The sequence below is a fragment of the Condylostylus longicornis genome, unplaced genomic scaffold (genome assembly GCF_029603195.1).
Source record: "Condylostylus longicornis isolate FDR11 unplaced genomic scaffold, ASM2960319v2 ptg000211l, whole genome shotgun sequence".
In the NCBI taxonomy this organism is placed as follows: Eukaryota; Metazoa; Arthropoda; class Insecta; order Diptera; family Dolichopodidae; genus Condylostylus; species Condylostylus longicornis.
In genome coordinates, this window is record NW_026578178.1 from 313,121 (window position 1) to 340,689 (window position 27,569).

The window sequence follows — 27,569 nt, forward strand, 5'->3', positions numbered from 1 at the left end:
AAATAAACCAATATCAGCATAATACGTTCAGAAGCAATGGGTATCCACCGAATCGACTTCCCCAAAACCAAGCCAAACTGAACGATAATAGCCCACATCCAGGCAAACCGGTTCATCCCAAGCCACCCATACCAATGGATGTAGACAGGTCAATAATGTCAAGAATTGTTAACTACATCAACAGGGCACCGATGTTCAAATCAAAATCCGCACAATCTGCAATCGGAAGAAGAGGAACGAGAATAGGTAGTCCATACTCCTTCTTGCGAAGACTTCGATGAATTGAAAGATCAAGTGGAAGAATTCGAAGAACAACAACTAAATTTTACGACAGTAGCCTCTATAGCAGTTTACCATACCTAAAATATAAAACCAGAAACCAAAAATACTCAAATTCTTTATAGACACAGGTGCTAACAAAAATTTTATCAAAGCCTAACTAGCACCGAACGCATTTCCTGTTCAAAAACCATTTGTAATAAAATCAGTTGGAGGAGACATCAAAATAAGTAGTAAAATTAGAGTTAATGTCTTCGAATATATTGGCAATAGTACAAACACCAAATTCGTCATCCTACCAGGAATGAAAAGCTTCGACAGAATCATCGGGGATGATACATTAAAAGAAGTAGAGGCAACGATCGACCGAAAAAGTAATTTACTCACGAACTATGCAAACATAAAAATTATCCAACAAAACTATTAGAAATGAACACCTGAATCAAGAAACTAAAATCAAATTAAAACAACTTACAGAGAGGTATTCCGAACTCTTCAGGTCGTTAAATAACCAAGAAATTAACACAGCTGTAAACGACCCCATATACAGCAAAATATACCCGCACCCAGTGCAAATGAAAGCCGTAGTCGACCAACAAATTACCAAATTTTTGGATGATGGTATCATATGCCCATCGAAAAGCCCATATAACTCACCTATGTGGGTTGTTGAGAAAAAGATGGACGCCTCGTCAATCAAAAAGTATCGACTGGTTATAGATTTCAAAAAGTTGAATGCGGTTACTGTGGCTGACCGTTACCCCACGCCTTGGCAGATCGAAATCAGCAAGCCTTGGCAGATCGAAATATTATATTACAATCGACCTAACATCTGAATTCCATCAGATAAGGATGACATACTGAAAACTGTTTTTCCGACTTTAAATGGCAAGTATTAATGCTTAAGACTTCCTTCCGATCTTAAGAATGCGCTCGCAATTTTTCAAAGAATGATGAAACGGTAAAATTTGTTACATATACATATATCGATGATATAATTATATTTGGTGGTAACAATTAAGACCACCATCCCAAAAACGTGGAAAAAGTATTCGATAAGCTCCTGAAGGCCAACTTAAGAGCAAACCTGGATAAAACGGAATTTCTTAGAGAACAAACGGAATTCCTTGGTTATATAATTACTGGACAATTAATCAGAGCAGACCCAAAAAAGGTGAATGCGATAAGAAGTATTAAACTACCTGCAAACTTGAAAGAATTGAAATCATTCCTTGGATTAGCATCATATTACAGACGATTTATAAAGGACTTTACTCAACCTGTAAAGTCCCTCACAAACCTTACAAGAGGAGAAAACGCTCAAATAAAAGCAAACCAATCAAAGAATTTAAAGATAAAAATGGGCCATGTAGAACTAAAACCGTTTAATATTTCCCGACTTCGACAAAACATTCAACTTGATCTACCAACTATTACCAACGGACTACCAACTATTACCGTTTACACTAAGTAACCGAAATAACAACGCTAAACTAAAACAATGGAAGACCCGCCTCGAAGAGTACAATTATTTATTTATTTATTTTTTAGTTATTTATTTATTTATGTTTAGCTCAAACATTTTAAAAAAACATTTTTTTAACTTAAAATTAAAGAATGCATATACATACATACATATTTTTTAGACGGAAAAAATTTTTGACTTAAAAATTAAATTTAAAAATTATACAAAATAAAACTAGTTAATATTAATACTTCATTAAATATGAATATAAACAATAAAAAACTAAAACAAGAATTTGTTTAAATAAAAAAAAAAGGATTATATTTAGCTATAAGTAAATAGAAGCTTTTTCAATGAAAATTGTGTTATTAATTGTAGAGGACATCCGTCTAGAAGAAAACAAGCTAAAAATAATCAGAGATGTACATAGGAGAGCCCATCGTAATTGGAAGGAGAACAAGGAACCAATACTAGTAAAATACTATTTTCCTAGCATGGCAAGTTTAGTAAAAAATACACCGACAAGTGTGAACACTAACACTAACGATCGACACCCGAACAAACTTTAACTGAAAGAGACACCCATTCAAAAATATCCAGCGGAAATTGAACACATTGATTTAATACAAATCAAGGGAGAAAAGTTTATCACTTGTATTTACAAATTTTCAAAATTTGTTAAATTTTTCAAAATCAGAGACATGTCTGCAATACATCTAAGACAAAAACTGAAAAAAATCTTCCACTATTTTAGTATACTTGACTTAAATATATAATATACTTGACTCCAACTCAAAAAAGTGAAGTAAATGGGGTTATAGAAAGAGTACATTCAACCATCAAGGAAATGGCAAGGTGTTTGAAACAAGAATACAGAGAACTATCGTTGAAAGAAATTATAAACAAGGCAGTCGACAGATATAACAGCTTAATACATTCTGTTACTATGAAAAAACCAGCGGATATCTTTTTTTGGAAGAACACAACGTTTCAACCATCAAAATCTACACGACTTCCAATAAAACGTGCATGAGGATATTAAAGGCAAAATTCGAACGGCCAAAAGACAAACACCCGAAGTATAATATCCCGGAGAAATCATTTACGTAGCCAATAAACAAATTCAAGATAAAAACAAACCAGTATTTAAAAAAGAGCAAGTTGCAAGAAATAATAGGGTTACCATCACCACCGAGTCGGGGAAAAGAATTCACAAAACTCATATAAAAAATTCACCCGCAACCACCTAACCAAATTTTTTTCTTTTCAGCTTTTGGCTCTGGTTATGGGCACCAACAAAAAACATGCAAATTTATAACTACGAATCACCGATAGCAACCATAAAAGAAGAAAAAACAAAAATTCTAGATGGAAGCTACAAACTGATTCACAAAATAGACCTCAACATGTAGAGAAGAAGTATTGGAAAGAACTAGACAAGAAATTAAAACACTCAACAATAGAGACCGCTTCAAGACACAAATAAATTTTCAAGTTGAAGAAATCGAAAACCTAATTCAGGAAGTAACTCAACATCAAAGATACAAATGCTCAATCAACTGAATCGGAACACTTTTTACAAACAACGTAATGAATAAAGCAACAAATGTGACAATAATCCTGGTAATAATTGGATTACTAGACATCCTCCTGAGAAGACATAACCACTGAAAACTAATCATAACACTGTATAACTTAGTTGATGAAAATCTAGCCAAACTTCAACAATATCTTCAATAAGTAAATTTAAACATATAATTTACGAGCTGTGAATTTTTTAAGGAGGGAAGGGTTAAGATACTACAGAACGTGCATTAAGTAAACAAGCCACTGAGGTCAGCAGTTTTTTCATTTTCATAAATTTAAAAATGTAAAACTTTCATTTTTTAAAAAAGTAATTCGAAGCCATATTTTTCATTTAAAATATTAATTATAATTTCTCACGCTGAATTTTAGCCTAATCAGCAACTTTTGTTTTTAATTTAAAATATTAACTATAATTTCTCACGCTGAATTTTAGCCTAATTAGCAATCAAATTGTATAAATACCGTTAGAATTAAGATTAAGACACAGTTTATATCTGTAATTAAATCAATTAAAAATATTTTATAACGAATTGCCGTAAATTAGTTAACTTGTATATTATATTGAAATTATTTATATCGGGAGTATGCATATCGAAAGAAACCTGTACTTATCTTCTTTGCATATCACATTGAAATGAATATTGTCTCTTGTAATGCAATTTCGAAGATACCCATAATTATTTTCGATATATACGATATGCGATAGCGATACCGTATCGTTATCGTTTTATCGTAGTATTATGAACCGAAAACCGATGAAACCGATAAATTAAAGCAAAAGGATAAAATGAAAAAAAGATTTATTGATGAGTATACTATTTTGTTTGGCAGATTCAAAGATTTTAAATTCATATGAACTCATACAGTCAACATTTGAAAAAGCATTTCTTGCACTATTTAAATTCTTCTTCATTATTTCTGTTATCCTATTTAGTTGAGATTTATTACAAACAATTCTGTTCCTAAAAATACAAAATTAAATTTATCTTAACTTATAGTCCTCAATTTTGTTAATAATATCGAAATACCGTGACTTCAATAATGCGCTTACGATGTAAACTTTACAAAGTATCACATTGCAAAAAGTTTAGTAAAAGCTCTTAACATTGTACACTTTTCCTAAATGCTTTCTATACGTAGTGGATACGTAAAATAAAAATAAATTGGATATCGAAAAAATCGATCACGCTTTTTTTATACATGTCATATAAATGTTGCCAGAAATAACCAATTAAATAAACTAGCACATATTTTCAGTAGTAAAGTGCTAGTTATTAAGTTTTCTTCCTAAACTGCAGCATAAAAATGCAATGTTTTTAATGATATGGTAACGTTTGTTGAAAATAAACATTTGCAATGAACTTTAAATTGAAATTTTCAAATCAAAGTATGTATAATATTATTGTACAAATTGTATTCCAAAATGTATCAAAAGCTTTAAAAGTTTTTTTTTTAAATGTAAAGTTATTGAAAGCTCTGAGGCGATACTGCAATCGGTACTGCACTTAAACTTTCTATAAAGCATTATTGAAGTCACGGATACTTCATTTTTTTTATTTTTGTTAACTGAAAAACTACTGGTAAAATCACTATCGCATGCTTAAAATTATCCGATAAACCGTGACTTCAATAATGCGTTTACAACGTAAATTTTACAAAGTATCAAGTTTCAAAAATTTTAGTAAAAGCTCTTGACATTGTACACTTTTCCTAAATGCGTTTTATACGTAGTGGAGACGTAAAATTAAAGTAAATCGGGTATCGAAAAAATCGAGCACACTTTTCTTATACTTTGTCATATAAATGTTGCCGTAAATAACCAATTAAATAAATTAGCATTTTATTTTCAGCAATAAAGTGCTAGTTATTAAGCTTTTTTCCTAAAATGCAGAATAAAAATGCAATGTTTTTGATGACTGGTAATGTTTGTTAAAAATTAACATTTGCACAGAACTTAAAATTGAACTTTTCAAACAAACGTCAAAGTATGTAATAATATTGTAAAAATTGTAATCCAAAATGCACGAAAAGCTTTAGTAGTTTTTCTTACATTGTAAAGGTATTGAAAACTCTGAGACGTACTTAAATCTTTTTTACAGCATTATTGAAGTCACGGAAAATCTATCGGAAAATTGCAGAAATAAATTTTTCATAATACGATAAACACTAGTTTACATGCAAATCTATATCAAAAAAAAAACTTGAAATACGATAAATCGTGCGATACAATGGCGACAAATATATTATATTATAATAATGACACTACAATAACTATCAGAAATATTGTGTATTGTACAATATTTTTTTCATAATACGGGCCATTATAAAAATTCGCCATTCCAACTTGTCTCCAATTAAAAACGCACATAAAAATGTTACAAGTAAACTTGTAGCTTTTTAAGTTTCTGGTGCAGAAGTTTAGGTAAATCAGTGAATTTGGCATTGAATAATTTTTTAACTTAATACTGTGACTGTATCTCAAAGACTGCAAGAACAAGTAGCAACATTGGAGTTTTTGTAGCCGCTTTTTTCCGCTGCTGAAGTTAATTCAGTTCCAAGTTAGAAATGCAAACGCAAACTGCATTTTCAAAAATAACCATAGCTATGTTGCGATTTGAAACTGTGTGCTCATTTATTGAAATCAGCAACTTCTTTTAGAAAAACGAGGCATGAAATGTCATTGGTACACGCTCAAAAATTTATTGAAGTTACAATTCAAAGCACTTGAAAGACTTTATAATAAGGAAGGATAAAAACAGAAAAGGGTGTGTAGTCAATTGGTAAAATATTTCAGTATCAATAAAATTATGTCATTTTTTATTCGTAATAGAAATGAACTTTATTACATTTAATGCTTATTTATGTCTTTCAAATTATATTTTCCTTCATTTTTATGGGGGATAATATAAAGCAACTACATCATTTCTTTTATAATATTTGCGTATAATAATTATGATGCATATAGAAATTTTTAACAGATAAGTGGTTATATTATCGTCTGTTGAGAAATGAAACTGTTTTTCTCAACAGACGTTATTACAAATAAATATGATTATAATTGATTTTTACTTTTTTTACTTTTTGAAATTAAAAAAAAAATATTTGATAACATTATAAATAAATTTAATCCACTTTTTGGAACATTACATCCCATAACCCTGATATTGCATATTTGGTGTTGCGTACCCAGGAGCATATGTTGCAGCATACTGCGCAGGCATTGATATTCCTGGACCGGCTGTTATCATTAGTTGAGGTGTGGGTTCAATTGAAATTATGCTTTTTTGTTCTCCGGTATCACTTTCTTTTTCACGTTGCAGTTCCTTTGCATCTAATTTGTCTACTTTAGATGTATATTCTCGAATTATCTAAAACGAATTTTCATGAAAATTATTATAATAATTTAATACGAAACAAACCTGAATTATATATGGCATTGCGAAATCCAATATATTGTGGCGCCAAGCCAACTCCAATATTACATCCGGTCGTAATAAATCGTAACACTGAAATATACATATAAAATGTATTTGTTTTTGTAAATTAAAGAATATAATTAAAAAAATAACTTTGATCGTATAATACGAATAATATTAAAATTTAAAAAATATAATAGTGAAAGTATATATTTCAAAACCAAGCAAATTTACTATATCGTGACTGATTTTATCAGAAAATTAATGATTTTATACAGAAAAAATTAAAATTAACCTTTCAAAATTGTATGTGAAAGTGGTATATCAATCAATTTTTTAATTTACCATGAATAATAATCTTAAGAAAGTAAATTGCCTGGAGAATGAATTGCAATGCTGGATAATTTATACCTTTTATGTACATATATAATTTTAATATAGCAAAGATATTTCGTTTATTCAGTTTACGTACTGAAAACACAAAGCAAAGAAAAAAAGTGAAATTAAATTTAATTTTGAAATGTAGTTCCGGTTTCATTATATAGCAAAAAATTCTAGGTTGTTCAAACTGCATTTTTTGAAGTTTTTCGTAGTCATCGGATTAAATTTTACCTATAAAAAGTTACAGAAATTAATTGTTTAACTAAAGTCAATAAATAGTTTGTCTTTGCTATTGAACACAACTTAAAATTATTAAAATGTTTCACAAAAATATAAAAAAAAACTCTGTAAGCTTTATAAAGATTTTTATATGTTAAACAAAAGCCACAAATATTACGGTGAATTAATATTGTAATTAATATTTAAAAAGCGTAATAATAATTAATCTTTAAATTTTAAAAAAACTTAATTTCATTACAAATTATTTTTGGTACCCTTACAAACGTGTGCTCAAAAGGTTTTAAATTTGCCTCACTGTCTGTAACTCTGAGAAATAATGGTATGAGATATGGACATGAGTGTATATTTTCGATCAGCGTCGAGTTCTCTCAGTCTTCCCATCTGCTCTTTGTCGGCCTGTTCCGTCAGCTCGTTCGTCCCAACAATAAGTCTAATTGACCTAAGCTCGCTCGTTCTTCAATAGAAACTATTGAAATTACAGTACCGTAATTTTGCTCAAATAAATGCAATACGGCCTATTATTTACGTGCAAACGTATATTCGAATTTATTATAAATTCACCACTTCGTTTGTATGGCTTAAAAACTAAGCGTCTGTTTCAAAGTTACAGTTACGATTGTACCTGCTTTTTTAATTTATAGCAATTTTTTTTTTAATTTGAAGTTTTATAGTTTTAAACACTAAGCAGTATTAAGTTTAGAACTATGATGATGTATAGACCTCCTGGGAAAAATGATCATCATAAATAATAAGTGAACGCACTAAAAAGTGATACCTCAATAATTAACCTACCATTAATAATTTAAATTTTGCTCAAGAAATTTCTTTTTTGTTAAAAATCAAATGAGTGCAATGTAAACAAATAATTTTGTTCTATATTTCCCATTTCTAGCAAAACAAAACTAATAATTAAAGTTGCCGCATAAGTTAATAATAATCGCACGAATTAACGCTATTACAGAGTTGACGTGATCAACTCTATTTTTTCTCTAGACTCAACAGCACTCCAGCAGTAGGGTGACAAAACGACTCCAGACGAACATAAAACACTTCCGGACGTTTGGCTTTTTGTACTCTTCTTCTCGAGTTATGAGGCCTCAAACTTGGAATTTCTGAAAACCGTCTAATTTTTATATTTTTATTTGTAACTCAACATATATGACAGGTTAACCCAATTTTATGTACTGATTATGAAGCTATTGAAATTCTCCTTCCAGTGGTGCTAGAAACTTTTTTAGGATCAAAGATATTTAAGTGCAAATTTAAAATTAGAAAAAAATTCCAATTGAATTTTGTTTTGTAAACACAATAATAAAATGGTGGTTTTCTTACTCTTGTTTTCTTTTGATATAAAAATAATGGGAAAATGGCGATGCGTTTTATATGATAAGTTCTAAATTGTATCTGTCCGTCCGTCCGTCCGTCCGTCCGTCCGTCCGACCGTCCGTCCGTCCGTCCGTCCGAACGATAACTCAAAAACTAATTGAGCTAAGTTCACCAAATTTTCACAAATGATTTATTGCAGTAAGTGCCAGAATCCTATTTAAATTGGACATGATCGGGGTACCGGTTCGGGTAGATGCCATACAACTTCAAAATTTATTTGGCTATATCTCAGAAACTATAAAAGTTATGGTATTGAAATTTCACACAAACGAATATATTAGTAGGGCCCATGTGTCACATAAAAGTCGTTGAAATTACTTGGCTCCTTCTGGTACCTGCCATACAACTTCCAAAATTATTTGGCTATATTTCAGAAACTATTAAAGTTATGGTATTGAAATTTCACACAAACGAATATATTAGTAGGGCCAATGTGTCACATGAAAGTTGTTGAAATTATTTGGCTCCTTCTGGTACCTGCCATACAACTTCAAAAGTTATTTAGCTATATCTCAGAAACTATAAAAGCTGTAATATTGAGATTTCACACAAGTGAATATATTAGTAGGGCCGATGTGTCTCGTAAAAGTCGTAGAAATTACTTGGGTCCTTCTGGTACCTGCCATACAACTTCAAAAGTTATTTGACTATATTTGAGAAACTATTAAAGCTATGGTATCGAAATTTCACACAAACGAATATATTAGTAGGGCCAATGTGTCTCATAAAAGTCGTTGAAATTACTTGGCTCCTTCTGGTACCTGCCATACAACTTCAAAAGTTATTTGACTATATCTCAGAAACTATAAAAGCTGTAATATTGAGATTTCACACAAGTGAATATATTAGTAGGGCCGATGTGCTTGATAAAATTCGCTAAAATTTCTTGGCTCTTTCTGGTAGCTGCCATAGAACATCAATAGTAGTTTGGCACAACCAGTATTTTGAATAACATATAGTACTGAAATTTTGCATAAATTAATATGGTAATACGGCAACTTAAAGTCATAGTCTGCCCCATAGTTAGTTATGGCACATTAGTTATTCGTACATACGATAACAAATTCGTACGGGTATCACAGAGGTGACAAGGTCAACTCTATTTTTTTATATTTTTTTTATAAAAAAAATCTTGACATTATTAGCACTTTTCCAAAAAAATTTTGAAAAAAGTGCTTATTAGTTTCACTCTGTCCGTCCGTCCGTGTGTCTGTTTACAAAACTTCTACATCATTGAAGATAGACAGCTAAAATTTTATACGTACATAGATCATTACTAGAAACTTACTTCCGTAGAACAAAATTTTTACCTATTCCCCCCCCCCTCCAGAAGTTATACCCCCTCAAAACCTTACAAATGGCCTTTTTTAACTATTTGTTGCAATGAAACCATAAGCATCCTTGAAATTTTGCAAACGCAGAAAGGCAGCGGCTTGCTTTCCCTAGTGCGGTATACTATAGTTAAACTTTAGAAAGGCAAAATGGCCGTTCAAATTTACCGTTATCTAAAAGTCCTTTTTTTCTAAATTTTTGATGTCGTTATTCTTCTAGACCCCAGCTTGTAAAAGCTTGAACTTCTAGGGGTTTTTAGACATTAACTAATGTCTTTATATCTAACAAGTCCCAATGCTCAGAGAGAAACTTAAAAGCACGACCTTATTTTATACGGGTTTTTTTTAAAATCGAAGTAGCTATTTTTTGAGAGGAAATATTAAAATTAATTCACATTTATTATAAAGCAGGTAAAATTTAGAAAATATATTTGAAAAATCAAAAAAATATATTAATATTTTCATTGATAATTATTTTAATATTATAAAAAAAGCGGAAAAACAACAAGCACATCCTTCGCCTTCAACGTTTTATATGTTACTGAAAGCATTTCATTATTTTTAAGTGAACAGCTTTTTTTCTCATAGGGTAAGGTAACTCAAGATATGGGGAGTAACTGTGGTGTCAAGTTGAAAATATAATTAATGAAAGATAATTATTAAATATTGATATGAATACATAGTAAACAAAAAATTTGAAGAGGGAATTAGAAAATAATATCTAAAATACAATCAAATACTATTTGTTAAACACAAATTTTATATAAACTTCAAAATTTTACCTCTATTTTTATTTGAAAAAATATTAAAAACTTACTATCATTTATATCAATTACCTAAGAAAAAAAAATATTTAAAATGTTTGGAAAAAAAAATCATATATTTTTATGACCGGATTTGAATATTTTTTTATTTTTGAAGTAAATGGTATTTTACCAAATGACTCAAAAATTCCGACTGTAAAATAACAGGTAATTTAAAATTTTTGTTCTTTATGTAATATTGTTTCCGTTTAGAATTAAGATAGGTCATACATACACATGCAGGGACATTTTATAAATAGATTGCTCTTGTTTACCTGCTAATAAAATATGAAAAAAGAGAACAGCAAAATTTTTGAAGTACTCAATATAACACGTTTTAAATAGTTTTAAAATAATTATTTAAAAACAAATTTATTGGAAGTAGGTACATACATATTTATTTTTAATAACTTAAAAACTAACTGAAATTATTTGAAACAATTTTATAAGTAACGTATAAATAACCGAAATGAGATAATTCAAATTGTTGAAATGTGTCAGCCTATATTGCTTTTAATAACATTTTTGTTAGCCGACACTACTCAACTTACCTTATTGGGAAATACAAAATGTGCATAAAAAATCATACATCCTTCCTCATTAACATTTGAAACCATACTGAAATATGAAATTGAAATTTTTTTTCATTTTTTCTTTCCTCCTACCTTTCTTTCTTTTTCGTGCAATAGAACTTAAATGGGAAGCTTTTTAAAAAATGTGTATAATATCCTGAGATTTTTTAAAATATTAAACTCTTTTTTAATTATATTTCATAAAGTAATCAGTATGCATACATCTTTTTTTCTTTATAAATTACTTTATTTCTATGTCACTATCTGATACTGTGTATCTACTCTACCAGGTACATGCATGTGTACATTCATACATGAAATTTCAAACTCTTTTGTTTTCATACATTCGAATTTTTTACCTAAACTTTATAAAATGAAAAATAAATTTTGTAATTATCAAAATAAAAATAACAAAATTTTTACCTAACTTAATTTAATTTTATTTTAGTTCAATGTTTTTAATACACTCTTTTGTTTACAATATTTTGTTTCTTTCTTGCCTACACAACTCTTATTACCATCTACTTCTAAAAAAAATGGAATATTTTACGAATTTGGAAGCAAGATGCAAACGAAAATTAACGGAATGGAACGAGTCGAATTACTTATTAGTAGATATACTTTGATTAATACTTGACAAGAATTGATATTTATTTGACGACGGTATTATATAGACTTTAAAACTATTGATAGTCTTGATAGTTGAAAACAATCGATAGTATCGATAGTTGTCCACCTCTAATTTCTTTTCTTCTCATGAATGTCATACACATACGTTATTATGATCAGATCAACGAATTAGAAATACGAAGTGAAGTAGCATCTTTGTTTCTATCCCGCCTACACTCCCTAGGAAATCGTATCTTGAAAAAAAAAAACATAGTGAAGCCAAAAACTTTAGGTATGTCTCTTTCTTTGCTCCAAGACTGAAATTAACATTAAATTCGAGATGTTGTTTTATTTTTACACGGCGCTTGTATAAATAGTAAACAAAAAAAATGTTGTGATTTCAGTTGTAAAATTTCCGTGAATTATAAAAAATCTTAAAAAAAAAAAATAAAAAAAAAATGTGAAAAATATAATATAATAGTTTTGAAAAAATTTATAGGAAAAAATTTAAAATGGAAAATGAGAAAAAAAACTCTGTTACGTGAAAGAAGTGTATAATTCCAAATTGTTGTTCTCATTTAAAGGAACAAATGGAAGTTTACTACCAATGTACGTGAACATAATTTATATTAATAATTTAAAATATTTATTTAATAGTGTTAAATTTAATTCGTAATTTTAAATATAATTCATGAATTGTAATTGTAATTAGTAAATTTCTCAAGTCTTAATGTTGGAAAAAAATATTTGTTTTTAGCACTTTTTCGAAAAATTTTTGAAAAGGTGCTTGTTTATTTTCTCTCTGTCCGTCTGTAGACGGACTTAGAATATTTGTTAATTAGACATTAACAAATATTTTACTTCATTAGAAGAAAATTTTTTTTCCCTCCACCCGCTCTGAATTTCTACAAACGCATAAGGGTAAATAATATGCCATTAAAAAATAAAATTATTTTTTTTAATTCACACAATTTACCCTTAAAATCAAACATCATGTTTTAACCTCTCCTTAAATTAAATTTTATTTTATTTCAAAAACTGCAATAAATCTTTCATCCTAAATATATGCAATCTTAAAAATACTTTCGTATATGAATGAAAATATCAGTGTGGCTTTATACATAAACAAGCCGTGTCGTTATGTCTGTAGTTTTGAAATTGTGTTCCAATCTGTGTGAGATATTTTAAGTTTACCTCTTTTCTTCAAAAACACACCCGTAATATTACGATATAAATATGTTTTTTTCCTAATATTTTATAAGATAAAACTTAAAATAAGAAAAACTCGTAAAAATAATTACGAAAAAATGCATAATTAAACAAATAATTAGTTGCTTTCAGACCTAATATCTTTTGAGTAATTTATTTTAGAACCTCGCTTTGAATTATGTCGCCTAAAATTGTAAGATACCTTTGATAATAAGCACTTTAATCGATCAATTACTGTTTACGCATAAAATAATTCGCTACTAAAATCCATGCACATACATATGATATGTATTTGGATTTTATAATACACGCGAATAAAATGCGTGAATGTATCCGCAAATTCTTTAACGTCAAAATTTTGTTTTCAGTCTGCAAACTGTCTGACGTATAAAACTCTTACGGACAGAAATGTAGTAAACTTTTTACCCGTAATTGACTTTGAATTTTGATCATCCGTAAACGTCAAAACAAAAAAAAATTTTTTTCTGGATTTAAAATAATTTTATACTTACATATTAAAAAGTAACAAAAAAAATATTTTTTTTTTATTATTTTTACGTAATGATAGTCACCAATACATCAAATTTATTTACTGAATTACTACGTCAGACTGTCTGCATGTAAAAAAAAAATCTACAATTTTGACGCTTAATTGACTTTTTTTAAACTTTCACTGAAAGTAAAGAAGCAGTAGAGTATTCGTAAACTCTGACAACTCAAATTTTGTAAAATTTGACGTTTAAGAATTTACCATATAATTAGTATTAACTAATTACTAATTATATGGTATAATATAATATAATTAGTTAATACTAATTATATGTAATAGTAATGCCTATAGTATACCATTTCTATGCAAAAAATCTAAGAAGTGAACCCTGATTTGTCAAATGAATTTTTTTTATTGACAATTTTATTTTTAGCACTTTTCCAAAAAATTTTTGAAAAAAAGTGCTTATTAGTTTCACTCTGTCCGTCCGTCCGTCCGTGTGTCTGTTTACAAAACTTCTACATCATTGAAGATAGACAGTCAAGTTGTGGTGTCAAGTTGAAAATATAATTAATGAAAGATAATTATTAAATATTGATATGAATACATAGTAAACAAAAAATTTGAAGAGGGAATTAGAAAATAATATCTAAAATGCAATCAAATATTATTTTTTAAATACAAATTTTATATAAACTTCAAAATTTTACCTCTATTTTTATTTGAGAAAAATATTAAAAACTTACTATCATTTATATCAATTACCAAAGAAAAAAAATATTTAAAATGTTTGGAAAAAACAATCATATATTTTTATGACCGGATTTGAATATTTTTTTATTTTTGAAATAAATGGTATTTTACCAAATGACTCAAAAATTCCGACTGTAAAATAACAGGTAATTTAAAATTTTTGTTCTTTATGTAATATTGTTTCCGTTTAGAATTAAGATAGGTCATACATACACATGCAGGGACATTTTATAAATAGATTGCTCTTGTTTACCTGCTAATAAAATATGAAAAAAGAGAACAGCAAAATTTTTGAAGCACTCAATATAACATGTTTTAAATAGTTTTAAAATAATTATTTAAAAACAAATTTATTGGAAGTAGGTACATACATATTTATTTTTAAAAACTTAAAAACTAACTGAAATTATTTGAAACAATTTTGTAAGTAACGTATAAATAACCGAAATGAGATAATTCAAATTGTTGAAATGTGTCAACCTATATTACTTCAAATAACATTTTTGTTAGCCGACACTACTCAACTTACCTTATTGGGAAATACAAAATGTGCATAAAAAATCATACATCCTTCCTCATTAACATTTGAAACCATACTGAAATATGAATTTGAAATTTTTTTTCATTTTTTCTTTCCTCCTACCTTTCTTTCTTTTTCGTGCAATAGAACTTAAATGGAAAGCTTTTTAAAAAATGTGTATAATATCCTGAGATTTTTTAAAATATTAAACTCTTTTTTACGTAAAAAAAAAGAAAAAAATAATAAGAAATATGACACGATCAGTAGCATTTAAAGAAAAAAACAGGAACGAAGCCAAAAATTCGTAATATTTCGTAAAAAAAATTGAGTATTGGGACTTGTTAGATATAAAGACATTACATTAACAAATAGTTCATTTCGTTAGAAGAAAATTTTTTTCCATCTCCACTCCCTCTCAAGTTATCACCCTTTGAAATTTTTAAAATTTGAATTTTTGATACCTTATATTTCCGAAACCGCACGCTTTTCCAAATTTTTATAAACGCAAAAACCTAACGGTAAATTCCATGAAATTAAAAAATATTATTTTTCTTAACTCATACAATTAACTCTTAAAATTGAGCATTATGTTAACCCCTCTTTATATTAATTTTTGCTTTATTTCAAAGACTGCATGTATGTGTCATCCTAAATATATGCAATCCTAGAAAGAATTTTGTATATGAATGAAAATAATTTTAATAGTGTGATAGGTATACATAGAATGTATTTAAAAGCAGAATTTTAACTTATTGAAGGGAAAAGTGCTACAATACAAACCATTGGTTTGACCCAACTTTATTTTAAAATGAAATTAAGAAAGCTTGATTCTTACAAATCATAATAGGTGGAATTCTTGCATTTTCTGGGACCCTAGAGGCAAAACCCTATCTAATGCCTTTTGTCCCATGTTTCTAGCCCTTTTAGAAGTACCCGTACTTTTTGACACCTGAGAAGTGGCTATACATATATAATATAATGTAAAATAGGATAGTTTTTGAAGAGTTATACGAAATATGAATAAAATATAGAATTATAAAAGCAAATTTAAGGTAATAAAAGTACTGCGTAGCCTGGCGGGTAGCGTTTTAGTTTGATAACCAAAAGGTTATTGGATCGATGCTTGCATGGATATTATCGTATTTTTCTTTTTTTGGATTATTTTAATTTTTTTTTTTTATTTTATTTAAATTTTTTGTTTTATTTTTTTTTAATATATAAATTTACTTTAAACTTTTATAATAATAACAGATAAATATTATTATAAAAGTTTAAAGAAAATTTCCAAAAAAATATTGTTATAATAGTTTGGAAAAATTCGCAAAAATTTTAAGTACATAAGCATGTATGTATATTTTTTTTAAAGCTTGTTAACTAATTTTTTTTTAAGCTCTCTATATGAATTGAATAACATTCAAAACTGTGGTTTGACATATAGAAATAAATTTTAAACACATAATTATTAAACCAGGGGGTAAAAAGAAATAAATTTTTCAAATAAAGAAAAGGTTTAGGCATAAATAAAATAATTTTTTATTCATATACAGGTATCCCTCGTACAACGCAGTACTTATGAAACGCGTTTTTAATATAACGCGATTTGAAAAAAAATCGATTTCAGTAGAACGCGAAATTTGGATGTTTATAACGGGAAGTTGAAAAACCAGTTGAAGGATCACAAGGGCCCACAACTAGTTTTTTATCCAACAACGAAAACTATGTTGAAGAAATATCTTTTTCACGATGTTACACGTCCACAACACTGACAACTTTCACGAAATAGGATGTTTGAAGACAGCGAAACCGACTAATTAAAATGAAGTTTGTTAATAAAATCTCAGTTTTTTTTTCAGCTTGTTTTATTTTATAATATGTATGTACATAACTTGTTTTATTTTGTTTTTTGAATTTTGACTTGTTATTATTTTTATTGTTGTGGTTTTAATTTTATAACCAAATCTGAATTTCAGTTTTGAGTTGAAATATATGTTATTTCTTATTAAATACTTATGTATTTTATTTTGTAAAAAAAAACTTATTGGGACATAACTCCCGAATTTATATGAAAACTTAGTCTTATATAACGCAGAATTTCCCTTAAACGTAACTAACGCGTTATACAAGGGATACCTGTTTATGTCTGTACATATGATTGTATTAGAATCGAAAATTTTAAAATTTTCCGTTCCAGCATATGAACGTATGTACATATGAATGTATTAGAATTGAAAATTTTGAAATTTTTTGTTGGAACAATTAGAAATAACATTGTAAGAAAAAACATAAATAGTTATGAATGGATACCTATTTTTTTAAAACTGTGGGTGAATATAAAGAATTAAATTTTTCAAATAAAGAAAAGGTTTAGGCAAAAACAAAACAATAATTTTATTCAAATATAATGTATGTATATATGAATGTATTAGAATTTAGGATTTTAGAATTTTTTACGCGAACATATGAACGTATGTACATATGAATATATTAGAATTGAACATTTTGAAATTTTTTGTTGGAATAATTAGAAATAAAATTGTAAGTATAAAAATACATAATTATGAATGGATACCTATTTTTTTAAAACTGTGGGTGAACATATAAAAAGTTCCAATGTCAGATTATAATGGGACCTTAGAGGCAAAACACTACCATTTTGTCCATGTCTCTAGCCCTTCTAGAAGTATCCGTACTTTTTGACACCAGATATATATATTTGTTTTTAAAAGAAGTATTTTCACTTGCTGAAGGGAAAAAACTGAAGTTTGTATTTTAAATATTTTACCAAAATTATAATTTGTAAAATAAATTTACTCAAAGAGAAAAAAAATAATGTTATTTAAATTTTATTTTTTCTACAGATATTTAAAATGAAAAAATATTTTAATATATATTTAAGATTTTACTTTTAAAAAACTTTTTACTTATCCTTCTTAAAAATTAAACATATTTTGTAGTAGACGACAGAAAAGAAAATAAAATATATATGCTCCTGTTACGACTTTGACAATGGTCGAAGCAAAGAAAGACACAACTAGAAAAACATTGGCTTCATTGTTTTTTCAAGATGCTCCTTCCTTTAGTATTTTTAATTCGTTGCTCCATGGAAATAATGGAGCACAGACCTATAACCGTCCTAAGGATAACGATTTGAAAATAGCGACTTGGAATGTAAGAGCAATGTTACAAATACTGAAAATACAAGAAGTAGCAAATGAAATGTGCGAAATATAAAATTGACCCTTGAAATATGAAAACAGCTTTATAAGAAATAAGGTGGGCAAATAAAAGAAAAATTGATAAACCTCAATATACGATGTTTTACAGCGGTAGCGCACCTGGTAGAATTGGATTGTATGGTACTGGATTCATGATAAGCAAAAAATTAAAATACACCGTAATGGTTTTTAAATCAGTTGATGATAGAATATCTATAATAAGGTTAAAAGGAAAATTTTGTAACATCAAAATCAGCTTATGTCCCAATTGAAGATGCAGATGCTGAAGACAAAGATATTTTTTTATGAAAATCTAAGTAATAAATGCGAAAAAGTAGATAGATATGACACTTTAATATCGATGGGAGATTTCAATGTGTAGATCTTCATTTGCTCTTTATTGCTTATAAACAAGACTTTGATAGTGTAGATAGAAATAAGTTAGAGGTAGCGCTGAAAAGACAAGAATACCGCAAAAAATAATAAACTAAATAATGATGACAATAAAAAATTCAAAAGCCAAAATAGTATTGCAAGGACAAACCTCAGATGCATTTGAAATTAAAACTGGAGTGAGACAAGGAGATGCACTATCTGCTTTAATGTTTAATCTATCTCTACAACATGCTATGGCAAAATTTTATACTAGTGGCAACTAGTATAAAATAATGGCATATACAGATAATGTTCTTATAATTGGGAGAAATGTTAGGGTAATGTGTGAAGCCTAGAAACGTGTAGAACGAGAACCTAGAAACTACACCTAGAAACGTGTAGAACGAGAAGACGATAAATACAAAGTATGGCAATTGACGAATACAATTTCCAGAGTGTAACGAGTTTTAACTACCTAGGAACTATAATTCGCAATGACAATAGTATGCACTTTACGATGAATGATATAATTCAAGCAGGCAACAGGAACTATCACGCTAACAAAAAAGTTATACAATCGAATCTACTATCCAGACGAATCAAGCTTATCATATATAAAACAATCATACGTCCAGTTGCGACATATAGTAGTGATCAGTATGATAAATACTGATACGCTAGCCCTGGGAATCTCAAGGCAAGAAGATTCGAGAATGGCAAATGTAAGAGGCGAACCAATAGTAAATTGGAGCAGTTGATAGAAGATATTGTTATATTTTTATAAAATCACAGAGATTAAAATGAGCTGGACATGTGGCCTGAATGGGCGATTTAATTTTTAAAATTCTTAATAACCGTCCTTATTTTAATCGTGGGAGAGGAAGACCAAGAAAAAGGTGGGTCAAAGATATTGAAAATGAAGCCTTAAAGCTGGGAGTCCAAAATCGGAAAACATCTGCAAAAGAACGGGCAACTTGGAGGCCAATTGTGCAGAAGGCCAGAGATTATCCTGGGATGTAGTGCCAAATGATGATGATGATGATGAATTTGTTGGATCAGATCGTGGCATTACAAAAAAAAGGACTGGACCCTGTTCTCTTGATGAATTTATTTGTTAAATTTCATATGTATTTTTGGTGAAATGGCATTTCTGAAGAAACATTTTTTTTTGTTGCTTTATATATCACAACATAATCAAAAATTCAAATTTCAACTCAAAATTTTAACAATAATTTTGATTAAATAAATTTTGGAGTTTTTTTCACATTTTTTTGTACCGCCATGTCACACACAACATATCTGAGAGAATTGATAGTAAATAATGATAATACAGTGAACAAAAATAAAAGGTACTTATTTTTTAGTCTAGAATACACGACTTAAAATAAAGTTAATAAAAATTTTATTAAATTTAAAGTGATTTTAAAATTTTATAATCATTATAAAAGATGCGTCATTTTCAAGTTATCCCCTATATAAAAACAAATTTAGGTACATCATTGATAAATCATCATAAATTTAGGTAATTTAGGTACATCATTGAATTAGCCTTACATTAACAATGTGAAAATATTTCTTAATAAAACTAAAATCACATACATACCTAAAAAGAATTATATGAACTCTTATTATGGAAAGAATTCACATATGGAATAATTTTTATAAATTATGAAGCATATAAATTTAATTAAGTATACGCATAGTATACACATTAATATAATAAATTAATAATTATATAGATATATATGTGATTATATCAGAAATATGCATTTTGGCAGACATATCAGGCAAAAATAATGAACTTGTTAATATAAAATGTACATTTTCCCAAATTTGAAAAAATACACCAATCAACTAAATACTTCGAAAAAAAAATTGGGCACTTTTCCAAAAAATTAAAAAAAAAAAGTGCTTATTAGTTTCACTCTGTCCATCCATCCGTCCGTCCGTCCGTGGACACTTTTTTTGTTTACAAGCTTCTACACCCTTAAAGATAAAAAGCTGAAATAATACGTACATAGATCTTTGCTAGAAACTTATTTCGAAACCATAAGCATTTTTGAAATTTTGCAAACACAGAAAGGCAGTGGCTTGCTTCCCCTAGCGTGGTATACTATAGTTAAACTTTAGAAAATAAAAATGGCCGTTCAAACTAACCATTATCTAAAGTCGTTTTTTTCCAAATTTTTGATTTCTCTTGTAGAACCTTGAAATTTTAGACATTAACAAATAGTTTATTTCGTTAGAAAAAAATTTTTTTCCATCTCCACCCCCTCTCAAATTATCGCCTCTTAAAATTTGTAAAATTTGAATTTTTGATACCTTATATTTCCGAAACCGCAAGCTTTTTCAAATTCCTATAAACCAAAAAGCTAACGGTAAATTCCATGACAATAAAAAATATAATTATTTTTCTTAACTAATAAAATTAACCTTTAAAATCGCGCATTATGTTAACCCCACTTTATATTAATTTTTGGTTTATTTCACTGCATAAATCGTTTACCCTAAATATATGGAATCCTAGAAATAATTGTGTATATAATTTGAAATAAATTTAATAGTGCGATAGGTATATATAGACTGTATTTAAAAGCAGAATTTTCACTTGTTGAAGGCAATAGTGCTACAATAAAAACCATTGGTTTGACCCAACTTTATTTTCTTTTAGTGTAGCGTTTATCACAATATTAAAAAAATGAACGGAACCTGGAAGGTTTTTTTTAATCGATGTTTTAATGTAAGCATTAGTAAAGTAGAAAAAGATTGAATTTTAACTTTTTCTAATTAAAACTTCGAAAAAAGTTGATCTTGTGAGAAACTTATGGTGTTAAAAAGTGCCCTCTATAAATCCCATAAGAATACGTATAAATTCGTCAGTTGTGAACTATTACACTCTCTTAGGGTTCAGGCCTGTATTTCTCACAGCCATGGACCAGACCCTAAATGTCTCTCTTTACACTATAAATCCTGGCAGAAACCTAAGAGCATTTTTTTACTCACCATTAGAAATATACTCATCGGTATATTTAAAACTTATTTAACACATCGCCTTATGTGTAAAATTACATCGATTAATGTAACAATAATTTGGCCGCTAATTTCATATTCTGCTAATTTCACTTTTGTCATGGCCACTTATTTCAATATATATTTTTAGTTTCTCTTACTTTAATTTAATTTAATAATTCAATTTCAATTCGGTTTCTATCAATACTTTCTTATATTAAACTGTTGTGTCTCCGTATCCTTTAATATAAAATGTTTCTCCGTATCTTTCAATGAGCCTTATTCTAGTTGTCGCGTCACTTACGTGACATTTGTCGTTGTCGCTGTCACATGATTTGAAATGTGGTAATACACCAATCAACTAAATACTTCGAAAAAAAAATTGGGCTATTTTTTTAGCACTTTTCCAAAAAATTAAAAAAAAAAGTGCTTATTAGTTTCACTCTGTCCATCCATCCGTCCGTCCGTCCGTGGACACTTTTTTTGTTTACAAGCTTCTACACCCTTAAAGATAGAAAGCTGAAATAATACGTACATAGATCTTTGCTAGAAACTTATTTCGAAACCATAAGCATTTTTGAAATTTTGCAAACACAGAAAGGCAGTGGCTTGCTTCCCCTAGCGTGGTATACTATAGTTAAACTTTAGAAAATAAAAATGGCCGTTCAAACTAACCATTATCTAAAGTCCTTTTTTTCCAAATTTTTGATTTCGCTTGTAGAACCTTGAAATTTTAGACATTAACAAATAATTTATTTCGTTAGAAAAAAATTTTTTTCCATCTCCACCCCCTCTCAAATTATCGCCTCTTGAAATTTGTAAAATTTGAATTTTTGATACCTTATATTCCCGAAACCGCAAGCTTTTTCAAATTCCTATAAACCAAAAAGCTAACGGTAAATTCCATGACAATGAAAAATATAATTATTTTTCTTAACTAATAAAAATAACCTTTGAAATCGCGCATTATGTTAACCCCACTTTATATTAATTTTTGGTTTATTTCACTGCATAAATCGTTTACCCTAAATATATGGAATTCTAGAAATAATTGTGTATATAATTTGAAATAATTTTAATAGTGCGATAGGTATATATAGACTGTATTTAAAAGCAGAATTTTCACTTGTTGAAGGCAATAGTGCTACAATAAAAACCATTGGTTTGACCCAACTTTATTTTCTTTTAGTGTAGCGTTTATCACAATATTAAAAAAATGAACGGAACCTGGAAGGTTTTTTTTAATCAATGTTTTAATGTAAGCATTAGTAAAGTAGAAAAAGATTGAATTTTAACTTTTTCTAATTAAAACTTCGAAAAAAGTTGATCTTGTGAGAAACTTATGGTGTTAAAAAGTGCCTTCTATAAATCCCATAAGAATACGTATGAATTCGTCAGTTGTGAACTATTACACTCTCTTAGGGTTCAGGCCTGTACAGCCATGGACCAGACCCTAAATGTCTCTCTTTACACTATAAATCCTGGCAGAAACCTAAGAGCATTTTTTTACTCACCATTAGAAATATACTCATCGGTATATTTAAAACTTATTTAACACATCGCCTTATGTGTAAAATTACATCGATTAATGTAACAATAATTTGGCCGCTAATTTCATATTCTGCTAATTTCACTTTTGTCATGGCCACTTATTTCAATATATATTTTTAGTTTCTCTTACTTTAATTTAATTTAATAATTCAATTTCAATTCGGTTTCTATCAATACTTTCTTATATTAAACTGTTGTGTCTCCGTATCCTTTAATATAAAATGTTTCTCCGTATCCTTCAATGAGCCTTATTCTAGTTGTCGCGTCACTTACGTGACATTTGTCGTTGCCGCTGTCACATGATTTGAAATGTGGTATTCTGGTTGTCGAGTGACGTGAGTGCCAGAAATAATCGCAAATTAAACCTTTCAAGTGAAATTGATACATTTTAAAAAGAAATTTCGGCGATTAAAGTTCAAACTAAAAAAAAATTTTCAGTGCATATATATTTATATTTTTAAAAATTAAAAAATGTCATTTGCATTATGGTTTACGAATTCATCTCATTCCGGTAGTGATGAAATTAAAAAAAAACAACAATTAAGGATCGAAAAATTTAAGATTAGCGACAGTTCTAATCCATTGGACTGCCAAATTTTTTCTAGTAAATTAGTTGCAAACATTTTATTTTATTCACAGATTTATAAACTATTACAGACTTCCAAAGGAGGCCTTTGTATATTTACTGAATATATTCGAGGGAAAAACGAGTACCCGTAAAAGGCGGTCCCTGTCATGAAATTTCCAATTCTTCAAATTTATAAATACAAAAATTAAATTATATATTTTATGACTTGATTTATGTATAAAATTAATTTTTTTATGATTTTGTTAAATTGTTTTGTTTTAACTTGCATTTTGGGTTTATCCTTCTTTCTTGTCACTTGTAAATACTTTTCGACAAAAAACGTCGTTTCACTACGACATATACAACTGGAATATGGCTGAAACACATTTTCCCGCTATTCCCCGACGATTGTCACTGCGATCGCCGCTTAGAATATCAAATTCAAGTCGTAACGACAATTGTCGCTCTACTTCGACAACTAGAATAAGGCTCAATATCAGTTTTTATCATACTTGTTTAGCTATAATTTTTTCAAGTTTCTTCACGATGCTATTCGTATTGGTGTACTCCTGGTAAATAATCTTAGTTTGGGACTGTTTATTCTATGTAGTCTGAGTACCAGATATTGAATCCACTGCCAATGATTTATGTTTTTGCCTCTTGTTATAGCATAAAATATAAACCACAACATTTAAGAAGCTTTAAATAGCCATACCAGATCAGCTATTGTGGTACCATTTCTAGCGCTCACCATCACATTTAGTTGTTTTTTTTTGCAAATGTTAATATTTTTTTCTACATTGGTTACAAGTTAAAACTTTGGCTTTTGCCATTTTTGATGTTTTAATTGCATTTGTCATATTGTATGTATTAATATTATAAAAATTGAATCCGAAATATATCAAAAACTTTAGCAGTTTTTTTTATAATGTAAAGGTATTGAAACCTCTGAGATTACAGTCGTATTTATACCATACTTGAACTTTTTATAAAGTCTTATTGAAGTTTCTTATGTGCTTGGTTATGCATAAAGGAATGAATATGAGTATAACATATTCATACAACATAATTTACACAACTTTAAATTGATGCGTATTTCTCATATTTTTCTTAAACTAATAATACAAAACAAAAACAATTTCCATTATTAGGAAAAAATCAGTCATTTGTTTTTTTCATTTTAAAAATTAGAAGAGAATTGAAAGATACACTTCTTCAAAAAATCACAAATTCTTTTTATTTATTCTTCACATATACGTTTCCCTCTTGCAACTTTTGAATACAGATGCTTTGCAATAGCCCTTTTGAATTTGGACAGTATCAAAGCAATATTTTTAAAACAAAATATACTTGAGGCAACTATAAAACATATTCATATAGATGACTCTATCTATATTACATTTTACTAAGTATCATTATCATTTTCGTTCGATTTTTTAGACAATAACACTTGCCCTGGAAGTATAAGCAAAGACCCATATATTTAAGAGACATCCAATCCAGTGTAAAATTTTTGAAATTAAAAATTTTGCTCATTTTTGCCAGACCCATCTGTTGATGTTCTTTGAAATCTGCACCAGATTTTAATTTCTGTTATACATCAAAGTATAAAAACAAAAAAAAAAACAAAAGCAAAATATAAAATAGAAATCGCGTATAATTGCGAAGATGAAGTAATATACAACTTTTTTTTCTTAGGATCAGCTGAGTGGCTACTCTGGTAGATTTATACCTAACTCTAATTTGGCAGATTCTTGATATTGACATTTCTGAAATATTGTTATTTTTTAGCTCTTTTTCAAAAATTTTTTGAAAAGATATAGATCTTTACCAGAAACTTATTTCCGTGGAACAAGATTTTTACCTTTTTCCCCCCTCTAAAAGTTATACGCCCCTAAAACCATAAAAATTACCTTTTTCAACTATTTGTTGCAGGGTAACCTTAAGGATTTTTAATCCGTTTTGTTCAAATTTTTGATCTCGGCCCTATGTTGTAAATATTTGAAGAAAATTTTTTTCCACCTCCACCTCCTCTCATGTTATCGCCTCTCGAAATTTATTTATTTAAATTTTGATATAGTTTCACTATTTGAATGAATGTAATTTTATGAGTGTATTAGGTATTTCAAATAGATCATTTTTAAAAGCAGCAATTTTAACTTGTTGAAAAGAAAATCGCTACGATAGAAACCATTAATTTGACCCAACTTTATTTAAAACAAAAAAAAATATTGTTTGTAGACCACATTCTTCTTAGAATTGAAAATTACTTTTTTCCTATTAAAGACTTTTAAAAAATTGTTGTTTTCAGACGTCGTTGGTAAATATTGTAAATGGAAGTTTCAATTGTGCAAAAAACTAACCTAATGGCTTACTGGCTTTCTAAAATTTTAAAAGTAAAACTTAAAATTTTTTAAAGGAAATTCTTGAAATTTTGAGCAACAATCAAAGAAATAAACTTTGCGGTTACCATATCAGAGTTTTTGTACTTTTGTCTATAAAACAGCATCATATTGTTATTTTGCTAACATTTTTCGCATACATAAACGTAAATGGTAATTTTTTTTCCTTCCTTCGGCAACCTTTTCCACAATCTGTAGTTTCGCTAAACGATTCTCGCATTTTAAATTTTTTTTATCGCGAATATCGCGAATTTGCGTATGTGAAAGTAGCAAAAGTGGTACTACAGAATGTTTCTTTCGCATAATTTTCATTCACTTGCCATTTTGTTTACTAATCTTATTGCGAAAATCTAAGTATTTGAAAAAATAAAACTAAACAATGTAATGGTTATATTTATTTTGCTTTATTAATTTAAAAAAAATACTCGCATTTCAAATTGACTGCAATTAACTAAATTTTTGTAATTAATAATTATAATTATAGGTCAAAATAATTTCAAAACCATTCCGGGACTGAATTTTTCATCTACAGGCTTACAAACTTCAGTTATGATAAATAAAATGGTTTTTTGAGCAAGAACAACACTTAAATCTTAACTTGCATAAAAATCTTTTGCTATCCATATTTATTTAAAAAATTAAGAACAATCGCCTCCTTAATATTATACATACATTCAAATGTATGACTTTTTTAAAATAATTCAAATGCTTACTTTGAAAATATGTCAAAAACAAAAAATTTTACAAAATACTGCCAGTTCAAATCAACTTACGCAAATTTGCGACTTTCGTATTTTTACATAGTAGGCCACCTGCTGATTTTAAATATATGATCATACATTCGCATACATATTTATGTTGTCTATTTACATACTTATGTATATAATAAATGATTGGTATATGCACATGTGTACATATGTAAATAGAATATAGGTAGTTTTCTTATAGGGGTGACATAAATTCAAGACATAGGGCCTGGGGATGTGTTCGTGCTTATTCCTGGGGTAACTCATTGCAAGATCTTATAAGAATGAACAAATTTACTATACTTTTTCCTAACGAACTTCTCCAACTAATAATTCGATTAAACCTTCCACTCTTGATTTCTTTTTAACGAATTCACCGGAATGGTTTACTCAATCTGTTGTGGTAAACAACCTCTCGTCTGCTCATTTACCTGTGCAATTGCAAATTAGGGATGGCGCAAATTTATATGAACGCACTTATTTGGATTTTGTGAATGCGGACTGGGTAAAATATCGGGAGTATCTTAAGGATACTTTTACCAATTTGGATTTGGATCATTCTCTCGATCACAGTTATCAAATAGACAATGCAGTATCTTATCTTAATTCGCAAGTGTTGGCAGCTGTCGAGCTTTCTGTTCCTAGAAAACCAATTAAATTAG

The 27,569-nt window shown here is 28.4% G+C and overlaps 1 protein-coding gene across 1 annotated transcript in view; it reads right to left on the reverse strand.

Annotated features, from left to right (window-relative positions):
• Positions 1–6,125: 6,125 nt before the first annotated feature.
• Positions 6,126–27,569, reverse strand: part of LOC129616454 (clathrin heavy chain) — a 73,243-nt gene continuing 51,799 nt past the window's right edge. The window contains exons 8-9 of the mRNA XM_055532078.1: positions 6,751–6,837; positions 6,126–6,699 (exon numbers count right to left, since the gene is read on the reverse strand). Coding sequence (XP_055388053.1) covers positions 6,475–6,699; positions 6,751–6,837 — 312 coding nt within the window. The 3' untranslated portion in view covers positions 6,126–6,474. The remainder of the gene's footprint in view (positions 6,700–6,750; positions 6,838–27,569) is intronic.